Below are 23,078 nucleotides of genomic sequence, written 5' to 3' on the forward strand. Positions count from 1 at the left end.
AATAATAAAATCTTTGTGGCACTTTTCATTTGAAATCTCAAAGTAAATCATCTGCTATGCTTATGAAAGTTACAACTAGCAATCTGTTATGCTTATACTATTATCACTTACCTAGCTATGATGACACGTACGACAGAAAAATTAGTATGATGGAAGAAAAAAAAAGCTACAAAAAATTTAATTCTACTGAAGTAACAGCAATAGCTTTACAACTGTTTTTAATCCACAAAACCTAACTCTGTAAAAATACAAAATTCATCTAACAGATGTTTGGAACTGGAGACATTTAAAATCTTATTCAATCTCTTTTAAACTGCTTAAAAATCCTGAAATAGCATGTCTAATTGTCATGTTGAATATCCTAACAATGGATATAAATAGCCACTTTAGGTAAAATCTCAATAAGAAAGATAAAAAAAAACACAATCTCCCTATTCAATAAGGAACAATGCACACAGATCAAATAATGATTTATTTGCAAGTATTCAGACTAGGAACAGACTGCTACAGCTCACTGTAGAGACTTTGATACAACATTGTATCACAGAATTTCTTTTACAAATTAAAATTACTAACAATCTATAGTAATTCTCTTTTAATTATTTCACCTAAAAGATAAACCAGTGAAATATTTAAATGTTAAACTCAGTATTAATTCCACATTTAAAATTATCATTTATTTAATAGAGAGAGATTGAAATCATTAGTATCTATTCTGCCCTATTAGGACCAATAAACGGAAATAGTAATTTATACTTATTAAATCCAAGCAATTTTTAGAACCATAATTATATTTCACTTCTTGAAACACAAATTAAACTTTGCATTTTACTACTTGTTAATAAATGAAGTGTAAATTAATATGACGTATGTAGAAAGTATTATTTTTAAAGAAAAACTAAATCACAAAAATTTAACAATTTCAATGATTTTTACAGAAATATTCAAAACATGTAGAATAAAAACACTGAAATAACAAATATCCTTATTCAAAACTGAAACCATTTAATTAAACAAGGTTAAACATACCTCGACAAGGAAAACTGTGCTGATAATTTATTTTCAAAAGCACAGTAACCTCTTCGATTTTGTAGAAGTACAAAATAAATATTGTTCTCTAGAAAATTTTCTGCGTTCTATCTTTTAACGTGTATACAATAAACAAAAACATACTTCATTAATGAAAAATGTCTAATTTTAGAATTACCTCATAAAACTGTATTTTCTAATTTCATGAAAATAGAATTTTTTAGTCTACATAATATCACAACAGAAAAAAAAAACATGCAAAACAGAATCATTACCCAAACAATTTGATTTACAAAAACAAATTAAACATTTTTTTTAACATGGACAACTTTTAGACATACTAATGTACATGCTATTTATTAAAATAACCTGGAGAGGAGGTAGATTCCTAAGTTATGGGACTCCTTTCTAAGAGTATATTTTCCAAAGATCATAAAGAAAATGAAAAATGCTGTCAATCACTGCTTTGAAAGTTTTAAAACAGTTATCCAAAATAAACTGCATCTCTTTTTACATGTAAACACAGTCTAAAGACAAGACAAATTATTAATGATTTATATATATACTAGTAGTGTGATGATTACCTATATTAAAAAAAATATGGCTGTAATTTCTGTCAGCTACTTTCTCCAATATTTAATTTTACAATTTCCTCCACTTCTTCAATGATTCTTCCAAAAGTTAAAGAAGCAAAGTTGAACAAACCACTTGATGACCAATTAAATCATACAGATAGTTTTGATTTGCCATTTATCAGTACAATGTTTCATGCCTGGAGCTCTGAAATCAGGTAAGTCATTGGTCTTTAGTGTGTTTTAGAACTGATAGTGATGATAGGGCAGTAAGTTCATTGATTGAAAATACTATAAATTTGTCAAAAATAAAACTTTTGTAAAGAAAAAATACAAAAATAATTATAAGAAGAACTTGTATATAAAAAAAGAACATAAGGGAAACTAACAGTTTGTTATTCTTTTGGCACTTTTGCAAGCTAACTTGTATTCATGCTTGACACTTTTAACAGCCATCCAAATATAACAGACAAAACAAAATTACAGTTAACACAACAGAACCTTTAAGTTCATTAAGATACCTGCAGTTTTTTTATAACTGCATAAACAAATAGTCTAAATTGAATTTATCTGTATATTAATTAATAAATCAGAGGTATCAATATTATAACTTAGTCATATATTATACAGTAGAATAAAAATAAATTACATGCAAGTTTTGATTAATACTTTGCTCACCAATCTACAAGAAAATTTTCTTATATCAAATCATAATTTCAAGACAATGATATCCATTATTTCTGATTCTTGCAACTAGAATAAAATGTGTGTAATTAAATTTGCTTACATTGTCTTGATATATGGATAAGCAGACACCTTACCAAACATCATTAATGGAACTACACATAGTGAGATCTGAATGTGTGGCATCATAAACAGAAAGCTAAGTTGCAGAATTTACAAACTAACTTTTAGAATTGTGGACTATATGGCTAACTTTCTAAGTCTGTTACATGAATCAAGAAAATCCTATATAAAATTCAGGTCTGCATAAATAACTGTATAAACCACAGAATCACAAACATTACTAAAACTATAATTAAAAGCACTAACTATTCATTATGTTTCTTATCAAAGGAAATACAAAAAAAGGTCCTTTAAGGTGCCAGTTTAAATTATTTGGAATGAACATATTTCTAGCTATAATTTACATATTTTATAACCCAGCTTGGATTAAATTCACATACACCATAAGAACTTGCAAACTGTAGCTAAAAATATATGCATTACAAAGAAGTTCCCAGACCTTTGTAAGAAATTATCATGTTAAAAACTGGAGATACAAATTATTGTCTTATCTGTTGAACTTTATGTGGATTAGACAAACTTCAACACTGTTTGACTTCTACTTTTGGTTTCTGTCATGTTTTCCACAAAGACAAATGTTTGGTATAAAGCATAGTGTCTCACATTTAAGTCTCAGCTACAAAGTGAAACTAAGTTTAAGCAGCATATTCTAATGTCAAGATGGTTAAAAAATAAGATCATCATTCATTTAAGCTTCAATGTTTTGGATAGTAATATCACTTAGTGTTGATTTTGGTTCTCATTTAAACTTGTTACATTCTTTCATATCATAATTATCTGAGACTGTTTCTTCACTTATGTATTATTTATTCTGCAAGCTTGAAAACTACAATGTGCAACATAAGCTCATAGAAAATGGGAATTAATCTTATCTATACACACAATTCAAATAGATTATACAATAGTGGTACATTTAAACTATTTCAAAAGTCAATAGTACTTGAGTCATACCTATCAAAATTTTCACAAAAATGGGAGTTATTAAACAAAAAGTAAGTACATTTATGCATCCAATTTTTATTAATTTACTGTAGTGTAAGTTGACATCACTTAAACCAATATTAAACAAAACAAGTCCAAATGAAAGCCTATGTTACAGGATAACAGTTTATATACATAAACACTGATTTCTTTTCAGAAAGAAGTGTACACTTAAATTATTAGTTGGAATTTTCTTCAAGATATTTTCTAACTACAATTACAATTAAAATGTAAGTTGTTGATTATGAAAGAACTATGTTTAGTCACAAAAGATGCTTTCATTCTACTGACCAATTAAAGTATTCATGGAGGAATACGATACAATCAATATACAAGATCTTTTACATTCACATGGCTATTTATTTTCAAAAAATAAATAGAAAACAGAACTGGTTTTGGATTATGCAAATCTGTTTTGAAACATCTATACAAAAAAAATGCTTTATAATAAACCTCTAGAAATATCAAATCCCATGTAATTTCTTTTTTGTCATTTTTTTACGTTGAGGGCTTTGCTTAGTTGGTTTTGATTTCAAAGGTGTGAATGGACATCCAGGTGTCTGCTAGGTATGCACTTGCAAGCATCTGACAATTCTATGATCAACTGTAATGAATGTGTCACCTTATAATATGACATAAAATCAATTCTGTGAAAAATCATTGGTTTTAATGTGATAATACTATATTTGACAGATGTTCACCAGCATCTCTCTATTCAGTTAGTTATGTCTATATGTCATGAACCCATAATTGTTGCATAAATTATAAACACAAGCAACAACTATAAGAATTTCAAACAATCATTTGCACAGAAATATTTAAAGTATACAAAAATCTTTTAAAACTGCATTTGTTGAGCCTGTTTCACATTATTAATGAAGAAAATATTGATTACAAATTAAAAAACTTTACATAAAGTGCAGTTCATCAAAATAACAAGAGCAAACAATCAAAAACACCTTTCATGTGTAGGTATTCTTAGTGTTTGTACATAGAATTCTAGTCATATAGCAAGAATTTTAGGATTACTTGTATATTATTCCGAGACCTGTAGATAGCTAAGCATTTTTACAGCAAAACTACATAAGTTATGAAACACACTTAAAACTTTCTACTTTATGTTCTATTTTCAGACTATCACTTCCACTAATCTCATATCACATTGAACATTATGCCACTCAATTTAAAGTCATTCACAATTCACTAGTATAGTCTGCATGAAAATTCTCAAAACTTGTGAACCAACTTAAAATATATAATGCTCTTTCTGAACCACACCAAATTAATACCATCAGTTTGAATTCAAAAATCCCTAACAATGCTCCAAATACTACATCAAATACATAATGCCGTCCCAACAAAACTCTTGAACTACAGATAGAAATACTCCATGCAACTAATAAAACATTAAAAACAGTATGCAGGGAGAGGGTACTGTAAAATATACAAGCTAGCAAAACTGCTCGTGATGCATGACCTGAAGGGAAAGACAGTTTGTCTACTGTGAATGTCATAAACATGTCCATGTTGTTAGTCTTGGGTCTCCGGCGTCTCACACTTGCTTTTGCAATCACCACAAATATTATGTCAATGAGAAGAGCTGAAAATATAAATTCTCTTAATCACTGAAGAAAAATTATACCTACTTTTAATACAGATAGGTGGTCCAATGCCAATGAAATAAAATGTTTAAAAATATATTTTTTCCAAAATAACTAACAATCTCACCTAATCAAGCAAAGCATGAAATGAAAATGAACTTGTAAAAATAAGCTTGAAACCATATAAGAAAAAACTGAGAAAATTTTTATTAGAGATATTTAAAATAGTTTTTCATGATATTAGTTCTTACTTTCTAGCTATGAAGTTCTAGACATTTTGTATAAATACAGATAAAGATCTTTACAGATACAACTCTTTTAAATACAGCTGACTGAATCTTTGGTAGAGATTATATTTCAGGCTATAATAATGAATAATTATAAAAGCTGTCTTAATGAATTTTTTTCTTTTCAAATATCCAAAACGATACAATGTGTTTAAGAAATACTTCAATATGAAAAAAGTTTGTCGTAATTTGTGTTACTTTACATTTATTCCATAATTTAGTTACTTCAAACATTATCACAGGCAAAATTATCATATAAATACTATAATGAACTCTACAGTTTTAATAATACAAAACAAAACATTCACTTGGGTTAACTTACAACTCAGTTATCAAAAAAACACATTTAAAATGTTTGAGTGTATTAATTACAACATACTGATGTTATAAACTGTAATGTTTTAAATCAATATTAAACCTAGTTCTACTTACTAATGTGGTATTGTATTCCTGTAAATCATCTTTTAAGGGTTTTTTTAAAGCACAAATTAGCTACACAACTCATAAAATATCTCTAACTTTCCCAGAAAGCTAGAAATGAGATATGAACTCTTTTACAAAGAGCCATTATTTTGAGATTCAACATATTCTAAACTTCTTCACATATACAGACAACCCTAGATTAAGACACGGGCTTACTGGGCTGAAGCCCAAGGCCTCACACTAAGTAGGGGGCATCAAGCTACGACTATAAATGTATTGCACATAGAGATTCTGTCTCGAGGGATCTTCTGTAAGCTGAAAAGCCTAGGGCTAATAAAACCCTTAATCCAGCCTTGTATACAGAATATGGTAAAAGTGACCATACAGTTGTTTTATTTAGAATATAGTTTAATTTCTAGTAATTACTTGGCAACAAACAGCAAGTAAATTGGTTTAAACTATTTTTGTAATATTTTCTTCAATATCAATGATATACCAACTGTATAGTAGCTTTTATATATATATATACACACACACACACATTTATGTACTTTGTATAAATGTTAGACAAAATTATAAACAACAATAAATGATCTACAGAATATATTAAGATGGATTCCTTCTTTACATGAGGTGCCCCACTAGAAAGTGAAATTTTATGAACAAGCCACTGGTAGAAAATTAATTTGTCTTTTTTTTCCCTACTAGGCATTTTCCACAAGAAAGTAAAATAAAATTTTTACATTTCTGCAAGCATGATCCAACTGAAAATTAAAATAAATATAGATGTTTATTCCATTTAGAGTTACATGTACTCATCTTAGGGTATCCATCTTAGGGAATCTTACAAGATTCAATCTTGGATTTTTTTAAAATGAAAGTCTGATGTGTTATTCACTGAATATCAGTAGGCTATCATATACACTACTAACTATGAAAACAATAGATATGTAAACACCACAACCTCAATATAAAACAAATAAAATCCCAAGTATTTTCAAGATCCAAATACTGTGTAAAAGAAACAGAATGTACATTATTTAAATCATAAGCATTAAAATAAGAATGACTGCTGATGTACTGCATGCTTATAATATTTACTTTCATATAACATTAATTACAAGTGAAATGATCCCACAGTGTGAAGAATGTCAATGGAACATGTCATAAATATAACTGAATGTTTCTTTTGTTGGATAACTCTTCGTTACTACCTTTTCTTAATTATTTTTAACTTTGATAGATAATGCTCTTTAAAATAAATATTCATCAACAGATAAATGTAATGACAGTACACATAATGGTGACATCTATCAGCTGCCTATTCACTTAAGGCATTCAGTTTTGTATAAGTCAATGATCAGTTAATATTGTTGATAACAGATGGTGGTCTAAAATATATATTTTTAATGTAAAATTTAATATTTAAATAATTGAGGAAATAAACCATGATAATTTCAATATTTTATAGCCAACCTTTTTCATTTTAATGAGTAGTGTTACCATGTAAGTTGGCAACTGTGCAAAAAAGGCTCAATGTGTTGTTTTGATTTGTGGAAACCAAGTGCAGCATAATTACAGATGCCAGTACAGGGAGAAGTATGGGGATATATTAAGGATACAAGACAGTGCACACCTGTAGCTAAAATCACAGTTAATGACCATATCAACAAACAGCATCACCACTGTAACTGTGGTGATGTTTCAGCAATCATATATCAATTACACATGCTGAAAGCTACTAGTGGTGCATGCTTGTTGCAATGTCAATAAAATCTTTTGATTTCAAGATGTTGAAAATTAAATGATTGTATTTCTTTAATTAGTTCAATATTAAACTTTAAATAACAAAAGATAATTTTGGATCACCCTGGACTCTGAGCCAGACAATTTTTTGTCATACAATATTGTAATTATACATTATACAGGGTTTTTGGAAAGTTACTGTGCACTTATATATTTATTAACAGACATGTTTCAATATAGAATATAGTAAGTAAATATGAATGACAATTATAAACAATGTTGAAAGTGATCCCCACTGGCATCAATACAGGCTTGGATCCTTCTTATTTTGTTTCTAACACCGCTATCAGTTACTGGCTTGAAATAGACTGAATAAAATATGATTACAAAACTGCACAGTGACTTTCTGAACACCCTGTAGTATACATCTAATGTAGTAATATGAATATAACCAACTATAAATATGAATAGAAATTTCCTTATTAATCTATTGAAACTTCTTATAATATGCATCACATCTACTTTATCAAAAAAAGGTTACTTATTGCACCATAATTTTATCTGTGTAATATGCTTTTCTAATAATTAAAACTACCATTTAATGCACAGTCATTCTTATTCAAGAATGGTTTATTTTCAAAAACAAAACAAGCAATTCTGTCCTAATTAAATGGTCACAGTTTAATTCATTTGTGATTGGGCAAAGATATTCTACTGAGAATGCGGCTACTTGTTAAAAGCTGCATTTCTTTCCTTATTGCTTCTACAGGTTTGAACACTTGTATACTGCCACAACCTTACTATACTGTAGGCCTAGGTTACAAAAAAATCCATGAAGGTAAGATAAAAGTGAGAAAAATGGGTTTGTTATGGGTGAGAGCAATGGAAAATTCAGGTCCACCTTCCAAATGGGTAAAATCAACAATAATTTGTCGAGGTATAGCCAGTCAGCCTGAATGATCCAAGACATGTGGGTGACAAGGTATACTGACACCACTGCCCAATAGAGAGGTGAATTGTACAGAATGAACCCTAATATTATGAAACTGAGGGAAAAAAACTAAATGGTGTTGGGAAAGATGTTCATGCAGTTAGAAAGGCTGTGGGTCATAAGATGTAGGAGCAAGGGTTGAAACAACACATATCTGAGAAAAAAAAAAAAAAGGCATACAGAATTCTCAGGTAGGGTATGGGAAGGTATGGTAAAATTAGGAGGTGGAAGCAGGTAAGCATAGTCCTTGTCAGCTACCCCAGGTTTCACAGGTTCAGGATGAAATGGGGCAATTGAAATATTTATTTACATGAGTAAGGTTGAAGCATCAAGAAGAACTGAAGCAATGGTTTTAATTTGTTTTTCATTATAGATTTCATGATACTTTCTAGCATTATTTAATTCTAAGATTTGTAGGTCTACTGTAACTGAAAATGGATGCAGCATTTTCATGGATACATGAAGAAATCTGTTACATAAATTTCCATTATAAATAAATCAAGAAAACTTAAGAAATAGGATGAAAGGGGCCTGATGATATTACTGACCTCAGGGCCTGGGCTGGTTCTCAATACCTCTGTCTGGAGATAGAAGTTGAACCAGAGAATGTTCAACCTCCTTCCAAAGAAATGTAGGCAAATTTCCCTTTGGATCACCAACACGTGAAGCCTATGTTAAAGACTTGTCAAACATAAGACACCTGAAGTAGTGACATTAACAGCTGACTTTAGATTTCTATAGTTGGTAAGATCATTTTGAGAAAAGAATAAATGCAACCAAAATAAGGGTAAGTAAACAAAATGTTCTAAAAACCATTAAATATATTAAATTAAGCCACTTTGAGAAATAATACAATCTGAAACACAAATCAAAATGAAGATAGAAAGATGTCCGAGTTCAAGAACTTCCAAACAAGAAATGATAATTTGGTACAGACACAAAAAGAGAGTCACATGAGTGTACTATGCTGCTATTAGTGGATAGGTGGCACATGATGATTTACATAAGACACACATTGGAATCATTTGATTCAAGTAAGGGAGGGGGACAGAAGGCTTGTGGCATGTGTATTAAAAAAGTTTGCATATATGGGGAAGAAATGAATAGGTAATATTGTGAACAAAGGGAGGGATTGTATCAGAATATTGTACTCTATATGTGTTTTATGTCTTTTTCTTATAGCAAAGCCACATCAGACTATCTGCTGCATCCACCAAGGGAAATCAAACCACTGATCTTATAGTTCTAAATAAAAAGACTTACTGTTGCCCCAGCAGGGGACCACATGCATGTTTAAAAAAACCCATTAAAAACTTGTTCATTATGTTTTCCATATTTTATGCTGTACAAGCAAATATAATAAAATTACTCTATCTCTTATGAAGCAAGAAAAATTATGTGAGACTAAATTTATATACCACACAAACAAACACAAACTAAACTTCAAATTTTATAAAACAATTTCAGAAAACAGTAGCCCAGTGATACTAAAATAATTCTTTGTGGTAAGATAAAGACAATGAAGCTACATTAAATGACTCATTACTTGTAACTGTAACATGTATATTCCTTGTTACATACAAAATATGGCTAAAAATAATAGCTTAACTACAGAGAGGGATAAAATGCACTTTTAATAATGGCAGTGGAAACTATTCTCAGCATAAAAAATTGTTTAATACTTTCCATTCACAGTAATACAAAGTAAAACTAAGTCAATCAAAATCAGTATTATGATGTATGATAAACTATAGCAACTACATTTTAAAACCATGTTAGAGTAACGATATGTATGTATGTATGTATGTATATAAGATATATACAAAAGGCCATTAAAAATTAAAAATGCATTTGATTTTTATCTCATTTCGGTTTGTTTTGAATTTCTATCTTGATAAACTTCTATCAGCAAAACCTGATTTACTTCTTGAAGGAGTTGTCCTAATAAATCATTTGAATGGAATTCGAACTGTTTGTTTGTTTTGAATTTCATGCAAAGCTACTCGAGGGCTATCTGTGCTAGCTGACCCTAATTTAGCACTGTATGACAAGAGGGAAGGCAGCTAGTCATCACCACCCACCACCAACTCTTGGGCTAATCTTTTACCAACAAATGGTAATATTGTTCATTACGTTATAATGCCCCCATGGCTGAAAGGGCGAGCATGTTTGTTGTGACGGGGATGTGAACACGTGACCATCAGATAATGAGTCAAGTGCCTTAACCACCTGGCCATGCCAGGCCTAATTTTTTATCTACTAATGCAATTTTGTATATATACATTTGTTCTTTAAGTCAACATATTTTTGGGACATGCCCAGTACAATATATAGATTCCAATTCCTTAGAAAGAAGGGATGTTACATGTGCATTTACAATGTAATATCTTAGAAATGGAACTGATGTACACTAAAACTTTGACATTAATGGCACCCTTCTGAATGCTTCCAAATGCCCCCTATTTTATAGTGTCCTTAATTTTAAAAATAAGCCACAGAAAGCTGGATTCCATATTCACCACACTCAATTTCTGAACTGTAATGCCCCTCTTCACATTTTGTTTAATGTATATATTTAAAGCCATTTTTTTATATCTATGTAAGCAATTTTTGCATTTACTGTAAAAACATTTAATAAATGGAACAAAAAATATATGTAATCTAAATTTGTTTCTAATCCAAATGTATGAAATACAATTACATATAAAAAGTTACCATGCATTTGTATTTCATACACATTAGGTCATTAGCACAAACATGTTTTTAACACACTTATACTCTTATTCTTTGTGTCTTACATTTATGTGTTCACCTTGTAAAAAATTCTTTGATGGATTGTTTGTCACACTTAGATGGTTCAGAGCTGATTCAACAAACACAACAAGTGTTTAAATATTGGTCATCCTTCTGAGATGCTTGGAATTTATAAATATACTGTACAAGTGTGTGCATATAGTTATAAAATACTGCTGTATTTACCTTTCACCAAATTTAGTCATCAACCAATAAAGTCTATTTAAAAATGCTTTAATTTACTTTTATTAAAATACAAAATAATAAACATCAAATACTTCAAAAAAGAAAGATTTTGAGTACTTTCGGAGTTATGAGTAAAGTTACTTAATACATTTTGAAAATGCTTCTCTATAAGGTCATGACATGCTCACTTTAACCTGCCCACAGCAAAAGGGCTAACTGCTTGCTTTACTGAGTGCCTGCATACAGAATGAGACTAAAGACACTGTCCATAATCTGGAATACTGAGGTACTCATTATTGTACAATTTATTTTGGTTACAGAGTAGTAAAAAGCAAGAACTGAAAGGGCTGTCCTTAACAGCACAGTGATTGTTTGAAGGTGCCCATTAATTGAGGTTTTACCATAGTTTTCATATTTACTTAATGAAAATGTTTAAATATGAACCAAATAACTAACCTTTTTATTTTTATTTTTGGCATTTCTAACTGTTGAAAACTCAAATCTGATGCAACTAAATCTCACTTTGATGGATTAAATTCTTTAATAATACATGTAACTTTATTACTTTTTACCTTCTCAACTAAAGAGAATTAAATCCTATAATAAGCTCTCTTCACACCAGGATATATATCCTAACATCTAAAAATTACTGAACACACAAATGAGTATTTGAAAGTAACTCAGAATAATAATCTTAGAAAATACTTGTCATTTAATTTTGTTTATATGAATGGAGAAACAAAAAAAATTCTGCAGGTGTGTATTGATCGCATTTCTTAAAATCTTACTCAAACTGAAAGTTACTGTTATTTATTATACATACCTATGAGCATGTTGAAAACATATGCTAAAAACTGTGGATTTTCAGACAGCCATAAAGCCAAAATGCATCCACCAAGCCAAGGAATTCCATGACAAGATATTTCCAGTGCTTTTAAGTATGGTCTTAAATGACTCAGTGGAGAAGATGCAGTTGCTGACACTGACAGTCTTTTTGTGAGCTTTTCATCTACTTCCTTCATCAAATGAAGAAAGTTCTTTCCATCCATCTTCTCTCCATATGTCTTTTCTGCCATCCTTCACCAGATTATCATATAAAAATTACAACAGAAGATATTTCAATCTCATCAAACCATCCTTTGTTTTAGTATACCTGTAAATGAAGTAAACAAGTATTTATTGATGAAAACAAATATCTGGCTGTAACATTTTCTAGTTTAAGAATTTCTAAACAAAACTATTAATCTAAAGTACAAAAGGGGTTTCAAAACAGATTTCTGAACAGTGGATTTAACATCTAGCTCAAAAGACAAAGTTGCCAAGTGCACGTTGATATTCATTTTCAGAGAATAAGTTAGTTTACAAACATAACTAAGTTAATTATGCATATTACCAACTCAATTAGTAATTTTAACAAATTATTTCTACAATATAAAATGAAGAATTATGATTTTAAAGTATTAATCAGAAACTATCTTGCTTAATAATCAAAATATTGATACATGCTATGTTGTATAATCTCATAAAAGTCATTAACAGTTATAACAGAAGTTATAATTCTCCTATACTGAAAATATATTTTTGACAGTTACTTCCCTCCACTCATAAAATTATCCATTCTCGTTCAGTGCTGCTCTCTATATGCAAATGTTTTTTTTAGGCATGCTGCAAGCCTACTGCTACCCCCTATTGGAATCAAAATATTCCAACATGTCTCTCATGTTACTTCACCACCAACAGAAGTACAACATACTCAAGTTATACATGAGATTCCTTTTATAAGCCTCTACTAAACTATCACTTCAAGGTTTCTCAGAGAAGACTTGGGCACTGGAAGAAAGTTGGGAGTAAGGGTGAGAAGTGTTAATGAAGGGAACTATCTATCAGAAATACATTTTCAGCATAGGAAAATTATGACTTATGATAGGGTGTCTCCATGCTCAACTATCCCAGCAACTTGGAACTGGAAAGTAATAAGGACTCCTATACTCCACGCTCTTCATTCAAGGGTCCAGAGAAATGTCATCACCTGAGACAGAGAAATGGGAAACTACAAAACCCTATTTTGAAAAGCAAACCATACTAATTTATTATGTACAATGTATGGCAGGGATAGCCAGCTATCCCCTTGTGTTTTTACACATGAAGTCCATGGGTGTTACAGTCCTGAATGGGGAAGTTTACAAGGCAATTACATTGCAAGGTTATTCACCTACTAGCAATCTTGTGGAGCATCCTATCTCAACAGTGAGCATTGCAAAGCCATGGAAGACAAAGCATGAATCAAGATGGTTGTACAGAGCACATTTTATGTTGAAGAATAACTGGTCAAGCACCACTCACCACAGAACAATACTCATAGAATAAGTAAATGAAGCAAGGAACCCAGAAAGGAAAAGTGTGAATATTAAGTTACCCAGTCAAAGTTGCACTGAAGCCTGAAGAACAGCCATAGGTGGAAGATGAAAACCCTATCAAAAAGAAACTGCAATATGGTGTAAATAATGGGAGATAAATGTATTAAGAATAGTCCACATACCTGACTATAGGAATTTCTCCAATGGCCAATGCAGATGAGATATGAGGGGAAGGTTAGGTGTCAAATCTGATGAGAAGACAAGGAAGAATAACACAACTGAATCAAAAGTCAAATCAAACTGGTGAAGGTAGAAGGGAAAAGATCCCAAACAGAGAAAGACTGACACAAAATGAAGAACTGGGAATGAGTATCATGGAAGGAAGCCATGCAGGCAACATAACAACAAAGAATACTGACTGGATACGAACGTGTATCCAGATTAAGAAAGTACAGATGAGAAGCAGAATGAAGAGAAATAGGCAAAATGGAAGAATTACTCTCCCTATAAAGGAGGAGACAGGTAGGGTGCTAAAGCATACCTGAAACATCAATGTGAACAAAACAGGCCTTTAACAACCACAGGGTTAGAAGAGAAGGAAATGTGTTTTACAGTAAAACATGCAACACAAGGAAAGTGGTTCAAATGGAAGTGAGGAAGTAGAGGAACACATTAATTTCCCAGTCCAGAAAATTATGCCATCTGGGGAAATGATAGATCCAGAAGGAATACATTAGCACAGTAACAATAGGGGAAGCAAGTTATGGTATTAAGACAAAAACAAGAAAATTGGGTCAGGGTTAAACTTGCAGGGAATTTAGATGATGCACCCCAAACAGGCAAAATGGAAGTTAACAATTGCTGGTCTAGAAAAAACAGTGTGTGCAATAATGTGAAAGAACAAGCTGATCCAAAGCCAAAAAAAAGTAAGGTACGCTATTCCTGTTGCTTACTTGTGAAGTAAATTGGTCAGCATGTACCCAAACATCTGGGGAAGGGTGAAAAACCAAATAGAAATGGAAAGATTAGTTAAGTAGTATGGAAGGATGCAGTTCATAAGAAATAGGGGAAAGGGATAAAACATTACTTACCTAAAAAGTAAAATCCATAAAGACATAATTAGGCCTAACTGACTACTCAGGAAAGGTACAGCAAAATCAGAACATGGAAATAGACAATCCAAGTTTTTGTCAGCCTGAACAGGCTGAGCTTGTTTGGGAGAAAGTGTGACAAGGTCCAGAAACAGAGGTTGACCCATGCAACATTCAAGCTTCCAGCAAAGGAACACAGATAAATCTCCCACCAGGCCTAAGACATAGTAGTAGTCACAGGTATGATCCCTGAAGTGGTAACAGGAGCTTCTGAATTCATGATGAGAAAGAGTCAACCAATAATCAAAAGTATAAATAATAATACAACAGTGACAAATTAGGATTAAAGTTAAAAAAAATCTTAATGTATGTGTATGTTTGCTTATAACAAAGCCACACTGGCCTGTCTGCTGTGTCCACTGAAGGGAATCAAGCCCCTAATTTTGGCATTGTAAATCCAAAGACTTACACCTGTCTTACTGGAGAAAGTCTTAATATAAATTAGAAGAGAAAATAAAGACAACTTTATGAGTATACTAAAGATAAACATGTAGATAGAAACAAAAAAAAAAAACATCTGAGCACAATTACTGCTAAATGAGTGATAATTCAGTAGAGGCATTTGGAAGGAGTAACATGCATCATGTGAGTATGATGTGGTCTTAGTGGTGAAGTAACACATGATGATTTACACAAGAAACATGTGAAAATCATTTGACTTTAATGGGGAAGGAGCAGAAGGTTTGTGGTACACGTAAAGAAAAAGTTGCTTATAAAGGGTAGCACTAAATAAGAATAACTCATCTTGTGAGAAAAGGAAAGTACAATATTGCAATTTCCTTTATTAGTTAACTTGATCCAAGTTCTATCTAAATCTGAGAATACTGCTTGTGCCAGAGAGCTGTTAAAAAATTAAAAGGCATTTATTACATTTGCACAGTAGTTCATAACTATTTCAGAAAATATATTAATGTATGACATTTTCGTGCATTAGTTCCAGGGACAAGTTTTCTCCTGTAAAAGTAACAGTGAATTCTCTTCTCCAACAAACAAACACTTATAAATACAAGAAAAAAAGTTATCAATGCAAAAAACCCCATAAAAACATGAAAAATAATTTTTTTTAATGTTGAAATTTGTTACTCAGAACACGGTCCAATAATCAAAACTGCAGGATCATTTTTGTACATAAAAGTCTTCAATGAAATCAGCTTTTTTTCAGCATCTTGAAATCATCAATGAATATCAAAAATTGCTAAAATAAATAATGAACAATAAACATTTTGCAACAAAAACCCAAAAAGACCAAACAGTCACACTCTTCTAGTCTTCACTTTCCCAATTCCTTGAGAATCTGACATTATTTGAAAGGTTATCTTGAAGTCAAGATACATCTATGAGAGTATCTTCATTCAGAACTTCATAAATGCTATAAAAATAGTCCCAATTGTCAATATATACATTTTTTTACACTGTATATTAAAACCTACATTTTAAAACCATGTTCACAATAGTTAACAATCTGCAAACTTTCCAATTAGTGTTTTAAGCCACTGTTAGTAGTAGTTTATAGCACTTACTATCAAACAAGTTAGTCTAAATGTTCTCATATACTAACTAATAAATGTTTGAGCTGTGCACACATCACATCCTCAGACAAACCATTCCCACAGGTATATGATTCTGAGAGAAAAATAATTATACTAAACCAGGAATTCTTACACTTGAATATGGTGTGATACACAAAAATGAACGAGTGTTTAAATTATTGATTTTTGCAACTACGAGTTTTCATTTTTCCAAAAATTCAGATTGGATTTTTACTTCACAAAAATTTTAAAACAAACAAAAAGTGGTGCATAAGCCTGAAATGTTTGAGAATCACCATCCTACTCAGTAAGTCTAAATCTTGGCTTCCAAAAAAACTTAAGCTATTACACAAGATGTTAAAATTCCAGTCTTAAACCCAAGCATTCTATCACTTAAAAACAGGTCATTACAAATACTCTAAGAATTATTTTACCCTTAATATTATATAAAATGTATCTTACACATGGTCTTGCAATTTCTTTAAAATAAGAGTATCATTGACATGATTCAACACCACTGGATTAGTTTTTTATTCATTCTCCAAGAGTCAGTTAAAATAACATAATATAAATATATGTTATCAATGTAATATGTATATCAACCAATTTACTAATATGATAAGATAAACTAAAAATTTATTAACATGTTGGTTCCCACATGACCCACCAGTGGATTGTGATAGTCTTCCAGTAAGACCCACATGACCCACTGTCGTGTCATGCTCTATTTTCTTTTTAAAGGACCACTTCTTGGCTGGGACACAACTGCTACATATATACTCTTCCTTAAATAAGTAACTGTAAAACAGCCTGTACGGCCTTGGAAAGTATTGGCAAAATAGGCTTGGGAGCCAATTGTTAAACACCAAACCAGTTTCATAAATGTTAAAAATTACTAATTAATGCTTAGCGATATCTTTGTAATTAAAGCAATCTCAAACATGAATATTCAAAAGAGCAACACTTAATATCAAATCACACCAAATAACAATAAAGATAAATTTGGAAAAAAAACAGAAAAAAAAACTAAGATGCAAGATTATAAAACATAATAAACACTTCTAAAAATGACATTGAGTTACAAATAATGAGCAAACAAATCCATACAACAATATAATCGGCTTTTGCATCACAACAGTACAGTTTTGTTTAACTTAAGGCAGTGAGATAATTTATCACAACTAAACAAACTATGTTTCATGTAAACACTCATTATATTAGTATTCACACTTCAATACTGGGGAAACCTTGTGTTTTTTAGGGTTTTTTTACATACAAACAACTTATTTATTATTTAATATTTGCTAGGAGGTAAATAAATTAGCAATTGTAAGGCAAATGAAAATATAGGCAAACTAAAGGGTAGAAGTAAAAAAAATAAATAACTGATAAACAAAATCATAACTAAATTACCTTACCCCTTTTAAAAAAAAAAAAAAAAAAAGTGGAGGGGTGATGGCAAATATAACTTCTAATGGAATTACTAGTTCCTCTCATTAAATCAAATACCCTTTACATCAACAAAAGAAACCCTATACTGTTTAGATACATATATGTGGCAGAAAGGTCTCTTGTTTATAACTTAGTGGAAATGTTCATTAGACTTTCCTCACCATACATGAGAGACTAGCTAACTTTGGTGACTGTCTTAGGGATTTAGTTGTAGTGTTCTCTGGCTGATTTGAGCAAACGTTGCCACAGGCAAATTGTCACTGTGAATTCTTCACACTTCACCATCACAATACTGTATGGCTTGAATTTCTGTCATGCTCAGAAAACATCTTAACATTCTGACTTCATAGTTGTGTAATTCCCTTCTTTTGAATGCAATGTTCAATTATTATATGCAATGATGCCCTTCTGATGTAGAACTGCTCCTAATGTAGCATCTATTTGCAAAAAGTATGTTTATCCTTCATTGGTAGTTGCAAAACTGAGGCCATTATCAATGACTGCATTACATTTTTGAAATGCATCTTGACACTGTGGAATCTAACTCCATTTGTCTCTAATTCTAAGTGGAATAATGGTTTGGATATTGCAGTAAAACCAGGAGAACTGGGTATGTAAAACACATATACCTAAAAAAAAGTATTAACTCCTTACATTTCTTTGCAGTAAGAAAATCTTGCAAATCTTTAATGTTAACAGTATTTGTATATATTACATCAGAAGTCATTTTAAATCCTATATAAGATACTTATGGTTGAATTATTTTCATACTTAGGTTCACCTTATAAAGCTTATGAAAAACTAGCTTGAAGTCTTTGAAATGTTCAAATGTTAGTTACAACACAATAATATCATCCATATGTGAACTAAAACAAACTATATCTACCTTAAGATCCTTATTCTGAAACCTGAGAGACTGCAAGTGCATTCTCATATTAAAAAGCCACAATTCTGAGTTCACAAAGTCCAATATTAGTTATAAACTCAGAATCACATCTATCCCCAACCTTTATATGCCCTTATCCACTATATAAATCTAGAGCACTCACTTGCATTGTTCCTGACAAGGTATTTAAAATGTCACTTTTTAAAGGTACTGTTTTGCAGACCCCGTTCTACTTCCTCTAGTCCTCACAAAACCAAAAATCATTATTATTTTTCTTAATAACTACTGCTGAAGCCTAAGAACTATCCTCACACCTATAAGTTGTTGTTTTTTTTTATATAGTTGTGTATCAACAAATAGATTTTAAAACCATGCTCACAACAGTTAACTAATGCTTGACACTATGATGCAGGGGTGGAGGAGTCACTGCTCTCACCAAAAACTCTGTTACACAACATTTTACATGTACAGCTGCTCATTAGAAACTAATAGTTTTATCAACCTATCATAAAGCATTTCATGCACTTGTTTGTGAAACTTTTAATTTGACAGTTAAATAATGAACTGATTTACTAATTATTGAACCTTCATAAATTGTTTCAATCCTACATGTTAAGCAACATCTATAAATCTAGGTTTATCATTAAAAATACTTGCATACTTTAATAACATCTCTAAATTTTTCACTTTCATTGCATTTTAGATGCAAGCATGACACTATTTTCAGGATTCTGCAGAAGTCACATTTGTTTCAATGAAATCTGCCAGAAATTCCACACTGATTTCTTTTTTGCTGGTTAAAAACCTAAACCAACAAGAGGAATATTACTGAATTTTTCCAACAGAAAATAGCCTTCAGAATACCCATAGTTTCCCATAAAATATTTTAAGGGTTAACAATTAATCATTCCTTTGGGGAATAGATATTTCTTCATTTCATGAGTAAATATTTGGGTTGTATTTCTTGATTTGTTGCCAGGTGTTTTCATCTGAAATAGAATAACCAGATCTAACATCTATTGACACACGAATTTTAAGTATCAAGTTTGACAATTCCATTTTAGTTATGGCTATGTAATTTACATGGAATATTATTACTTTAGGGGAAATTAGAGCCTATTCCTTTGACTACCTCCTTTTCCTCAGTTGTAATAAGTTATTTCTACATTACCTTTCTTGTGTGTGTGTGTGTGTGTATAAGGGCAACTTACAGATAACTGGTTTATTAGACCATGATTATAGTATATTACAACTTATGAACAAATTTCACTTCTATTGACCACTGCCTATATTCCTACACTGATATTCATATTGCCCAGTGAATTTTATCATATTTATAACGGAAGTGTAATTCCAACTATTATCTTTATAAAATATTCAATGAGATAAATACTTTATTTAATATTTCTCTTTCAGTGGTTTGAGGATTCCATAACATATAGACTTTTTCACTTTTTTTTCAAATAAATGTCTGTTTTCCCCTGTATTTACAGCATAGTTTCTACTAAACAGCTCATGTAACTCTGTTGCAGAATGGAGTTGGATAATAGTAACCCTAGTGCTATTAAGGTATAAGAAGTAGGATATAGTCAAAAGCTTAAGAACAACATCATGCTTAAGAACTTCACAAAATGAATGCAATTATTAACAATCATTTTAAAAAATTAAATGCAGGATGTCAAAAAGATCATCTGGTAGACCATCATTATGATAAACTATCTATGAATTTGAATGTTACATACATAAAATAATAACTTTAATTGTGTTTTTCTTATAGCAAAGCCACAAAGGGCTATCTGCTCAGCCCACCGAGGGGAACCGAAAATAACTTTAATAAATACATACAAGTTATTCCTTCCACAGATTTACAAAGTAAGATGTTTCAAAAGTCGTCCACCTTTCGTCTTTCAAGATTTGAAGATGAAAGGCAAAAGACTTTCGAAATGTAGTCCTCTACACTTGTGCCTCTGCAACAGGCAGTAGCCATCCATTCTACAAAGTTTCATCATGAATACTCTGCCTAAACAATCTATCAAAGAATATCTAAAATCATACTTCATCAAATTTAACACACTGTTAATCTAAAAAAGTACAAAATATATCTAGGTAGATTAAATTCACTGAATCCAGATAGTTTACTAACTTTGTTATGATCTGGTTTGTTTAGAATTTTGTACAAAGCTATAAGAAGGATATCTGTGCTAGCTGTCCCTAATTTAGTAATTATAAACTGGAAAACTTGCCAACACAAGTTTTCCCACAAATAATGAGATTGAACATAACATTACAACTCCCCCCACAACTAAAAGGGCAAGCATATTCAGTGTGATGGGAAGTAAAACCCTTGACCCTCTGATGGCAAGCTGAGCACCTTAATCACAAGGCCATGCCAGGCCCAACATGTATATGAAAATAATTTATTTTAACACAACAGGTAACATTTGCTGGTTAAATTTATATATAAATTTTGCCAGTTCTAATTAAAAGACACTATTGACTTTCAAAACATTTGAAACCAAATACGTGTTGTTACATGGTTTATCCTTGACGCAATATTCACATATTTTACAATGAATATATCCACTGCATATAGGTTTATAACATCAGTCGATCTTTCAATTCATTATTGAAATGGAAATATAAGTGCACCATAAACAATTTGCACCTTTCTAGATTTAACACAAATCAATTTTGATATTTAGATTTTTGTACCAATTACCTTTACAAGTTAATTTTTTTATCATAAATGACTTCCAGATATTTGATGTTGCTAGTTTATTCAGCATCTTTATCTCCTACTTGATTGTATTTATTTTTGATAGTGATATACATACTTTCAATTTTGTAAAATTAAGTTTTTTGCTAACAGTATAATACTACCATCCATTTATCTATATTAAACACTTCCATGTTAATTACTAGTTGTAAAACCTTCAACTTATGGCCAAGGTATTTTTACTACAAGCAGCAGCACAAAATTTATTCAAGCGTCTCTTAAATTTTCAGAATTTAAGTTGTTTGTTTATTTTTTGTCAACGTCACTGCCTCGAGAATAAAAAAAACAAAGCACGTACACCATCTTAAATCCACTAGTATTGATATCATTCGTACTATTATGTACAAACGGTTCAGTGTGAATACTGTATCCAAAAGCTGAAAGGGCATGCCGAAAGCTTTATTTTCTACCTTAATCTACTTCAAAAATGTCACACGAACGTATTTTAAATAATTCTACAGAAGAAACATTTAAAAGTTCGGTTGGTAGAAAAAAGCAAAGAATTTGCAAACAAGTCTTGTTACACTGTTATAAAATAAAAAAATTATGAATTTTCTCTAGTCTGGAATACTTATTTTCTCATGGTTTTAGTTCTCAAGCAAGGCCAATATAAACGTAGACATTTCTCTTCGCGTAAAAAACAACAGTAGGCATCAGTTTTATGCAATTGCAAGGCAGGTATATTAGAATAAAGGTAATAATCTATATGAAGACTTACAACTTTATATTCATGTAAAAGAAAAGTTGTCTACTAATATTAATTAACCACACCTAACACAATCTCTCCTGCTAATTTCACCACTACACCAGAATTACGAGCTGCCTTCTGTGTTTCCAAACCAGATATTTAAATATAAATATCGAGTGCCGTGAAAATAAAAATACAAAATATAAGAAAATAAATTAGTAATCATCTAAGTCATAAAGCTACTATTGTTTATTTAAAACATTTATTTTTCTATACATTTAAATCATTTTGTCCGTTTTACAACAATGAAATCGTGTTTCGTTCATTTTTATAAGCTAATAAAAAGCTCCCCCCCCCCCGCTTCCAAGTGCATATCCATAGACTTAACATCAGAAAGCTTGTTTTTGTTTGTTTGTTTTTTGGAATTTCGCACAAAGCTACTCGAGGTCTATCTGTGCTAGCCGTCCCTAATTTAGCAGTGTAAGACTAGAAGGAAGGCAGCTAGTCATCACCACCCACCGCCAACTCTTGGGCTACTCTTTTACCAACGAATAGTGGGATTGACCGTAACATTATAACGACCCCACGGCTGGGAGGGCGAGCATGTTTGGCGCGACTCGGGCGCGAACCTGCGACCCTCGGATTACGAGTCGCACGCCTTACGCGCTAGGCCATGCCAGGCCCAACATCAGAAAGTAGAGTAACTCATTGTACATTATAAAGTAATACACTCGAAATATCCCGTTAAATAATGAATACTACAGTAAAATATACTCTTCAAAACAAGAAACGCAAAAGGGATATTTTTGTTATTATAAAGAGA

At 31.1% G+C, this 23,078-nt stretch overlaps 1 protein-coding gene across 6 annotated transcripts; it reads right to left on the minus strand.

The window, feature by feature from the left end:
* Nucleotides 1-453: 453 nt before the first annotated feature.
* On the minus strand, nucleotides 454-22,417 carry LOC143252125 (polyisoprenoid diphosphate/phosphate phosphohydrolase PLPP6-like). Of its 6 annotated transcripts, XM_076503804.1 has the most exons (4): nucleotides 22,286-22,300; nucleotides 18,067-18,534; nucleotides 12,240-12,493; nucleotides 454-4,989 (listed from the first exon to the last, which is right to left on the minus strand). In XM_076503804.1, the coding sequence occupies exons 3-4, from the start codon at nucleotides 12,490-12,492 to the stop codon at nucleotides 4,583-4,585; spliced, it is 660 nt and encodes a 219-aa protein (XP_076359919.1). In that variant the 5' UTR covers nucleotide 12,493; nucleotides 18,067-18,534; nucleotides 22,286-22,300; the 3' UTR covers nucleotides 454-4,582. The 6 variants fall into 6 exon arrangements, with proteins under 6 accessions (XP_076359919.1, XP_076359916.1, XP_076359915.1 ...); XM_076503801.1 differs by lacking the exons at nucleotides 18,067-18,534; nucleotides 22,286-22,300 and adding an exon at nucleotides 22,339-22,417 and having other exon boundaries at nucleotides 12,240-12,569; XM_076503800.1 differs by lacking the exon at nucleotides 18,067-18,534 and having other exon boundaries at nucleotides 12,240-12,569; nucleotides 22,286-22,403.
* Between the last annotated feature and the right edge of the window lie 661 nt (nucleotides 22,418-23,078).

This window comes from Tachypleus tridentatus, chromosome 6, assembly GCF_004210375.1.
Source record: "Tachypleus tridentatus isolate NWPU-2018 chromosome 6, ASM421037v1, whole genome shotgun sequence".
Classification (NCBI taxonomy): Eukaryota; Metazoa; Arthropoda; class Merostomata; order Xiphosura; family Limulidae; genus Tachypleus; species Tachypleus tridentatus.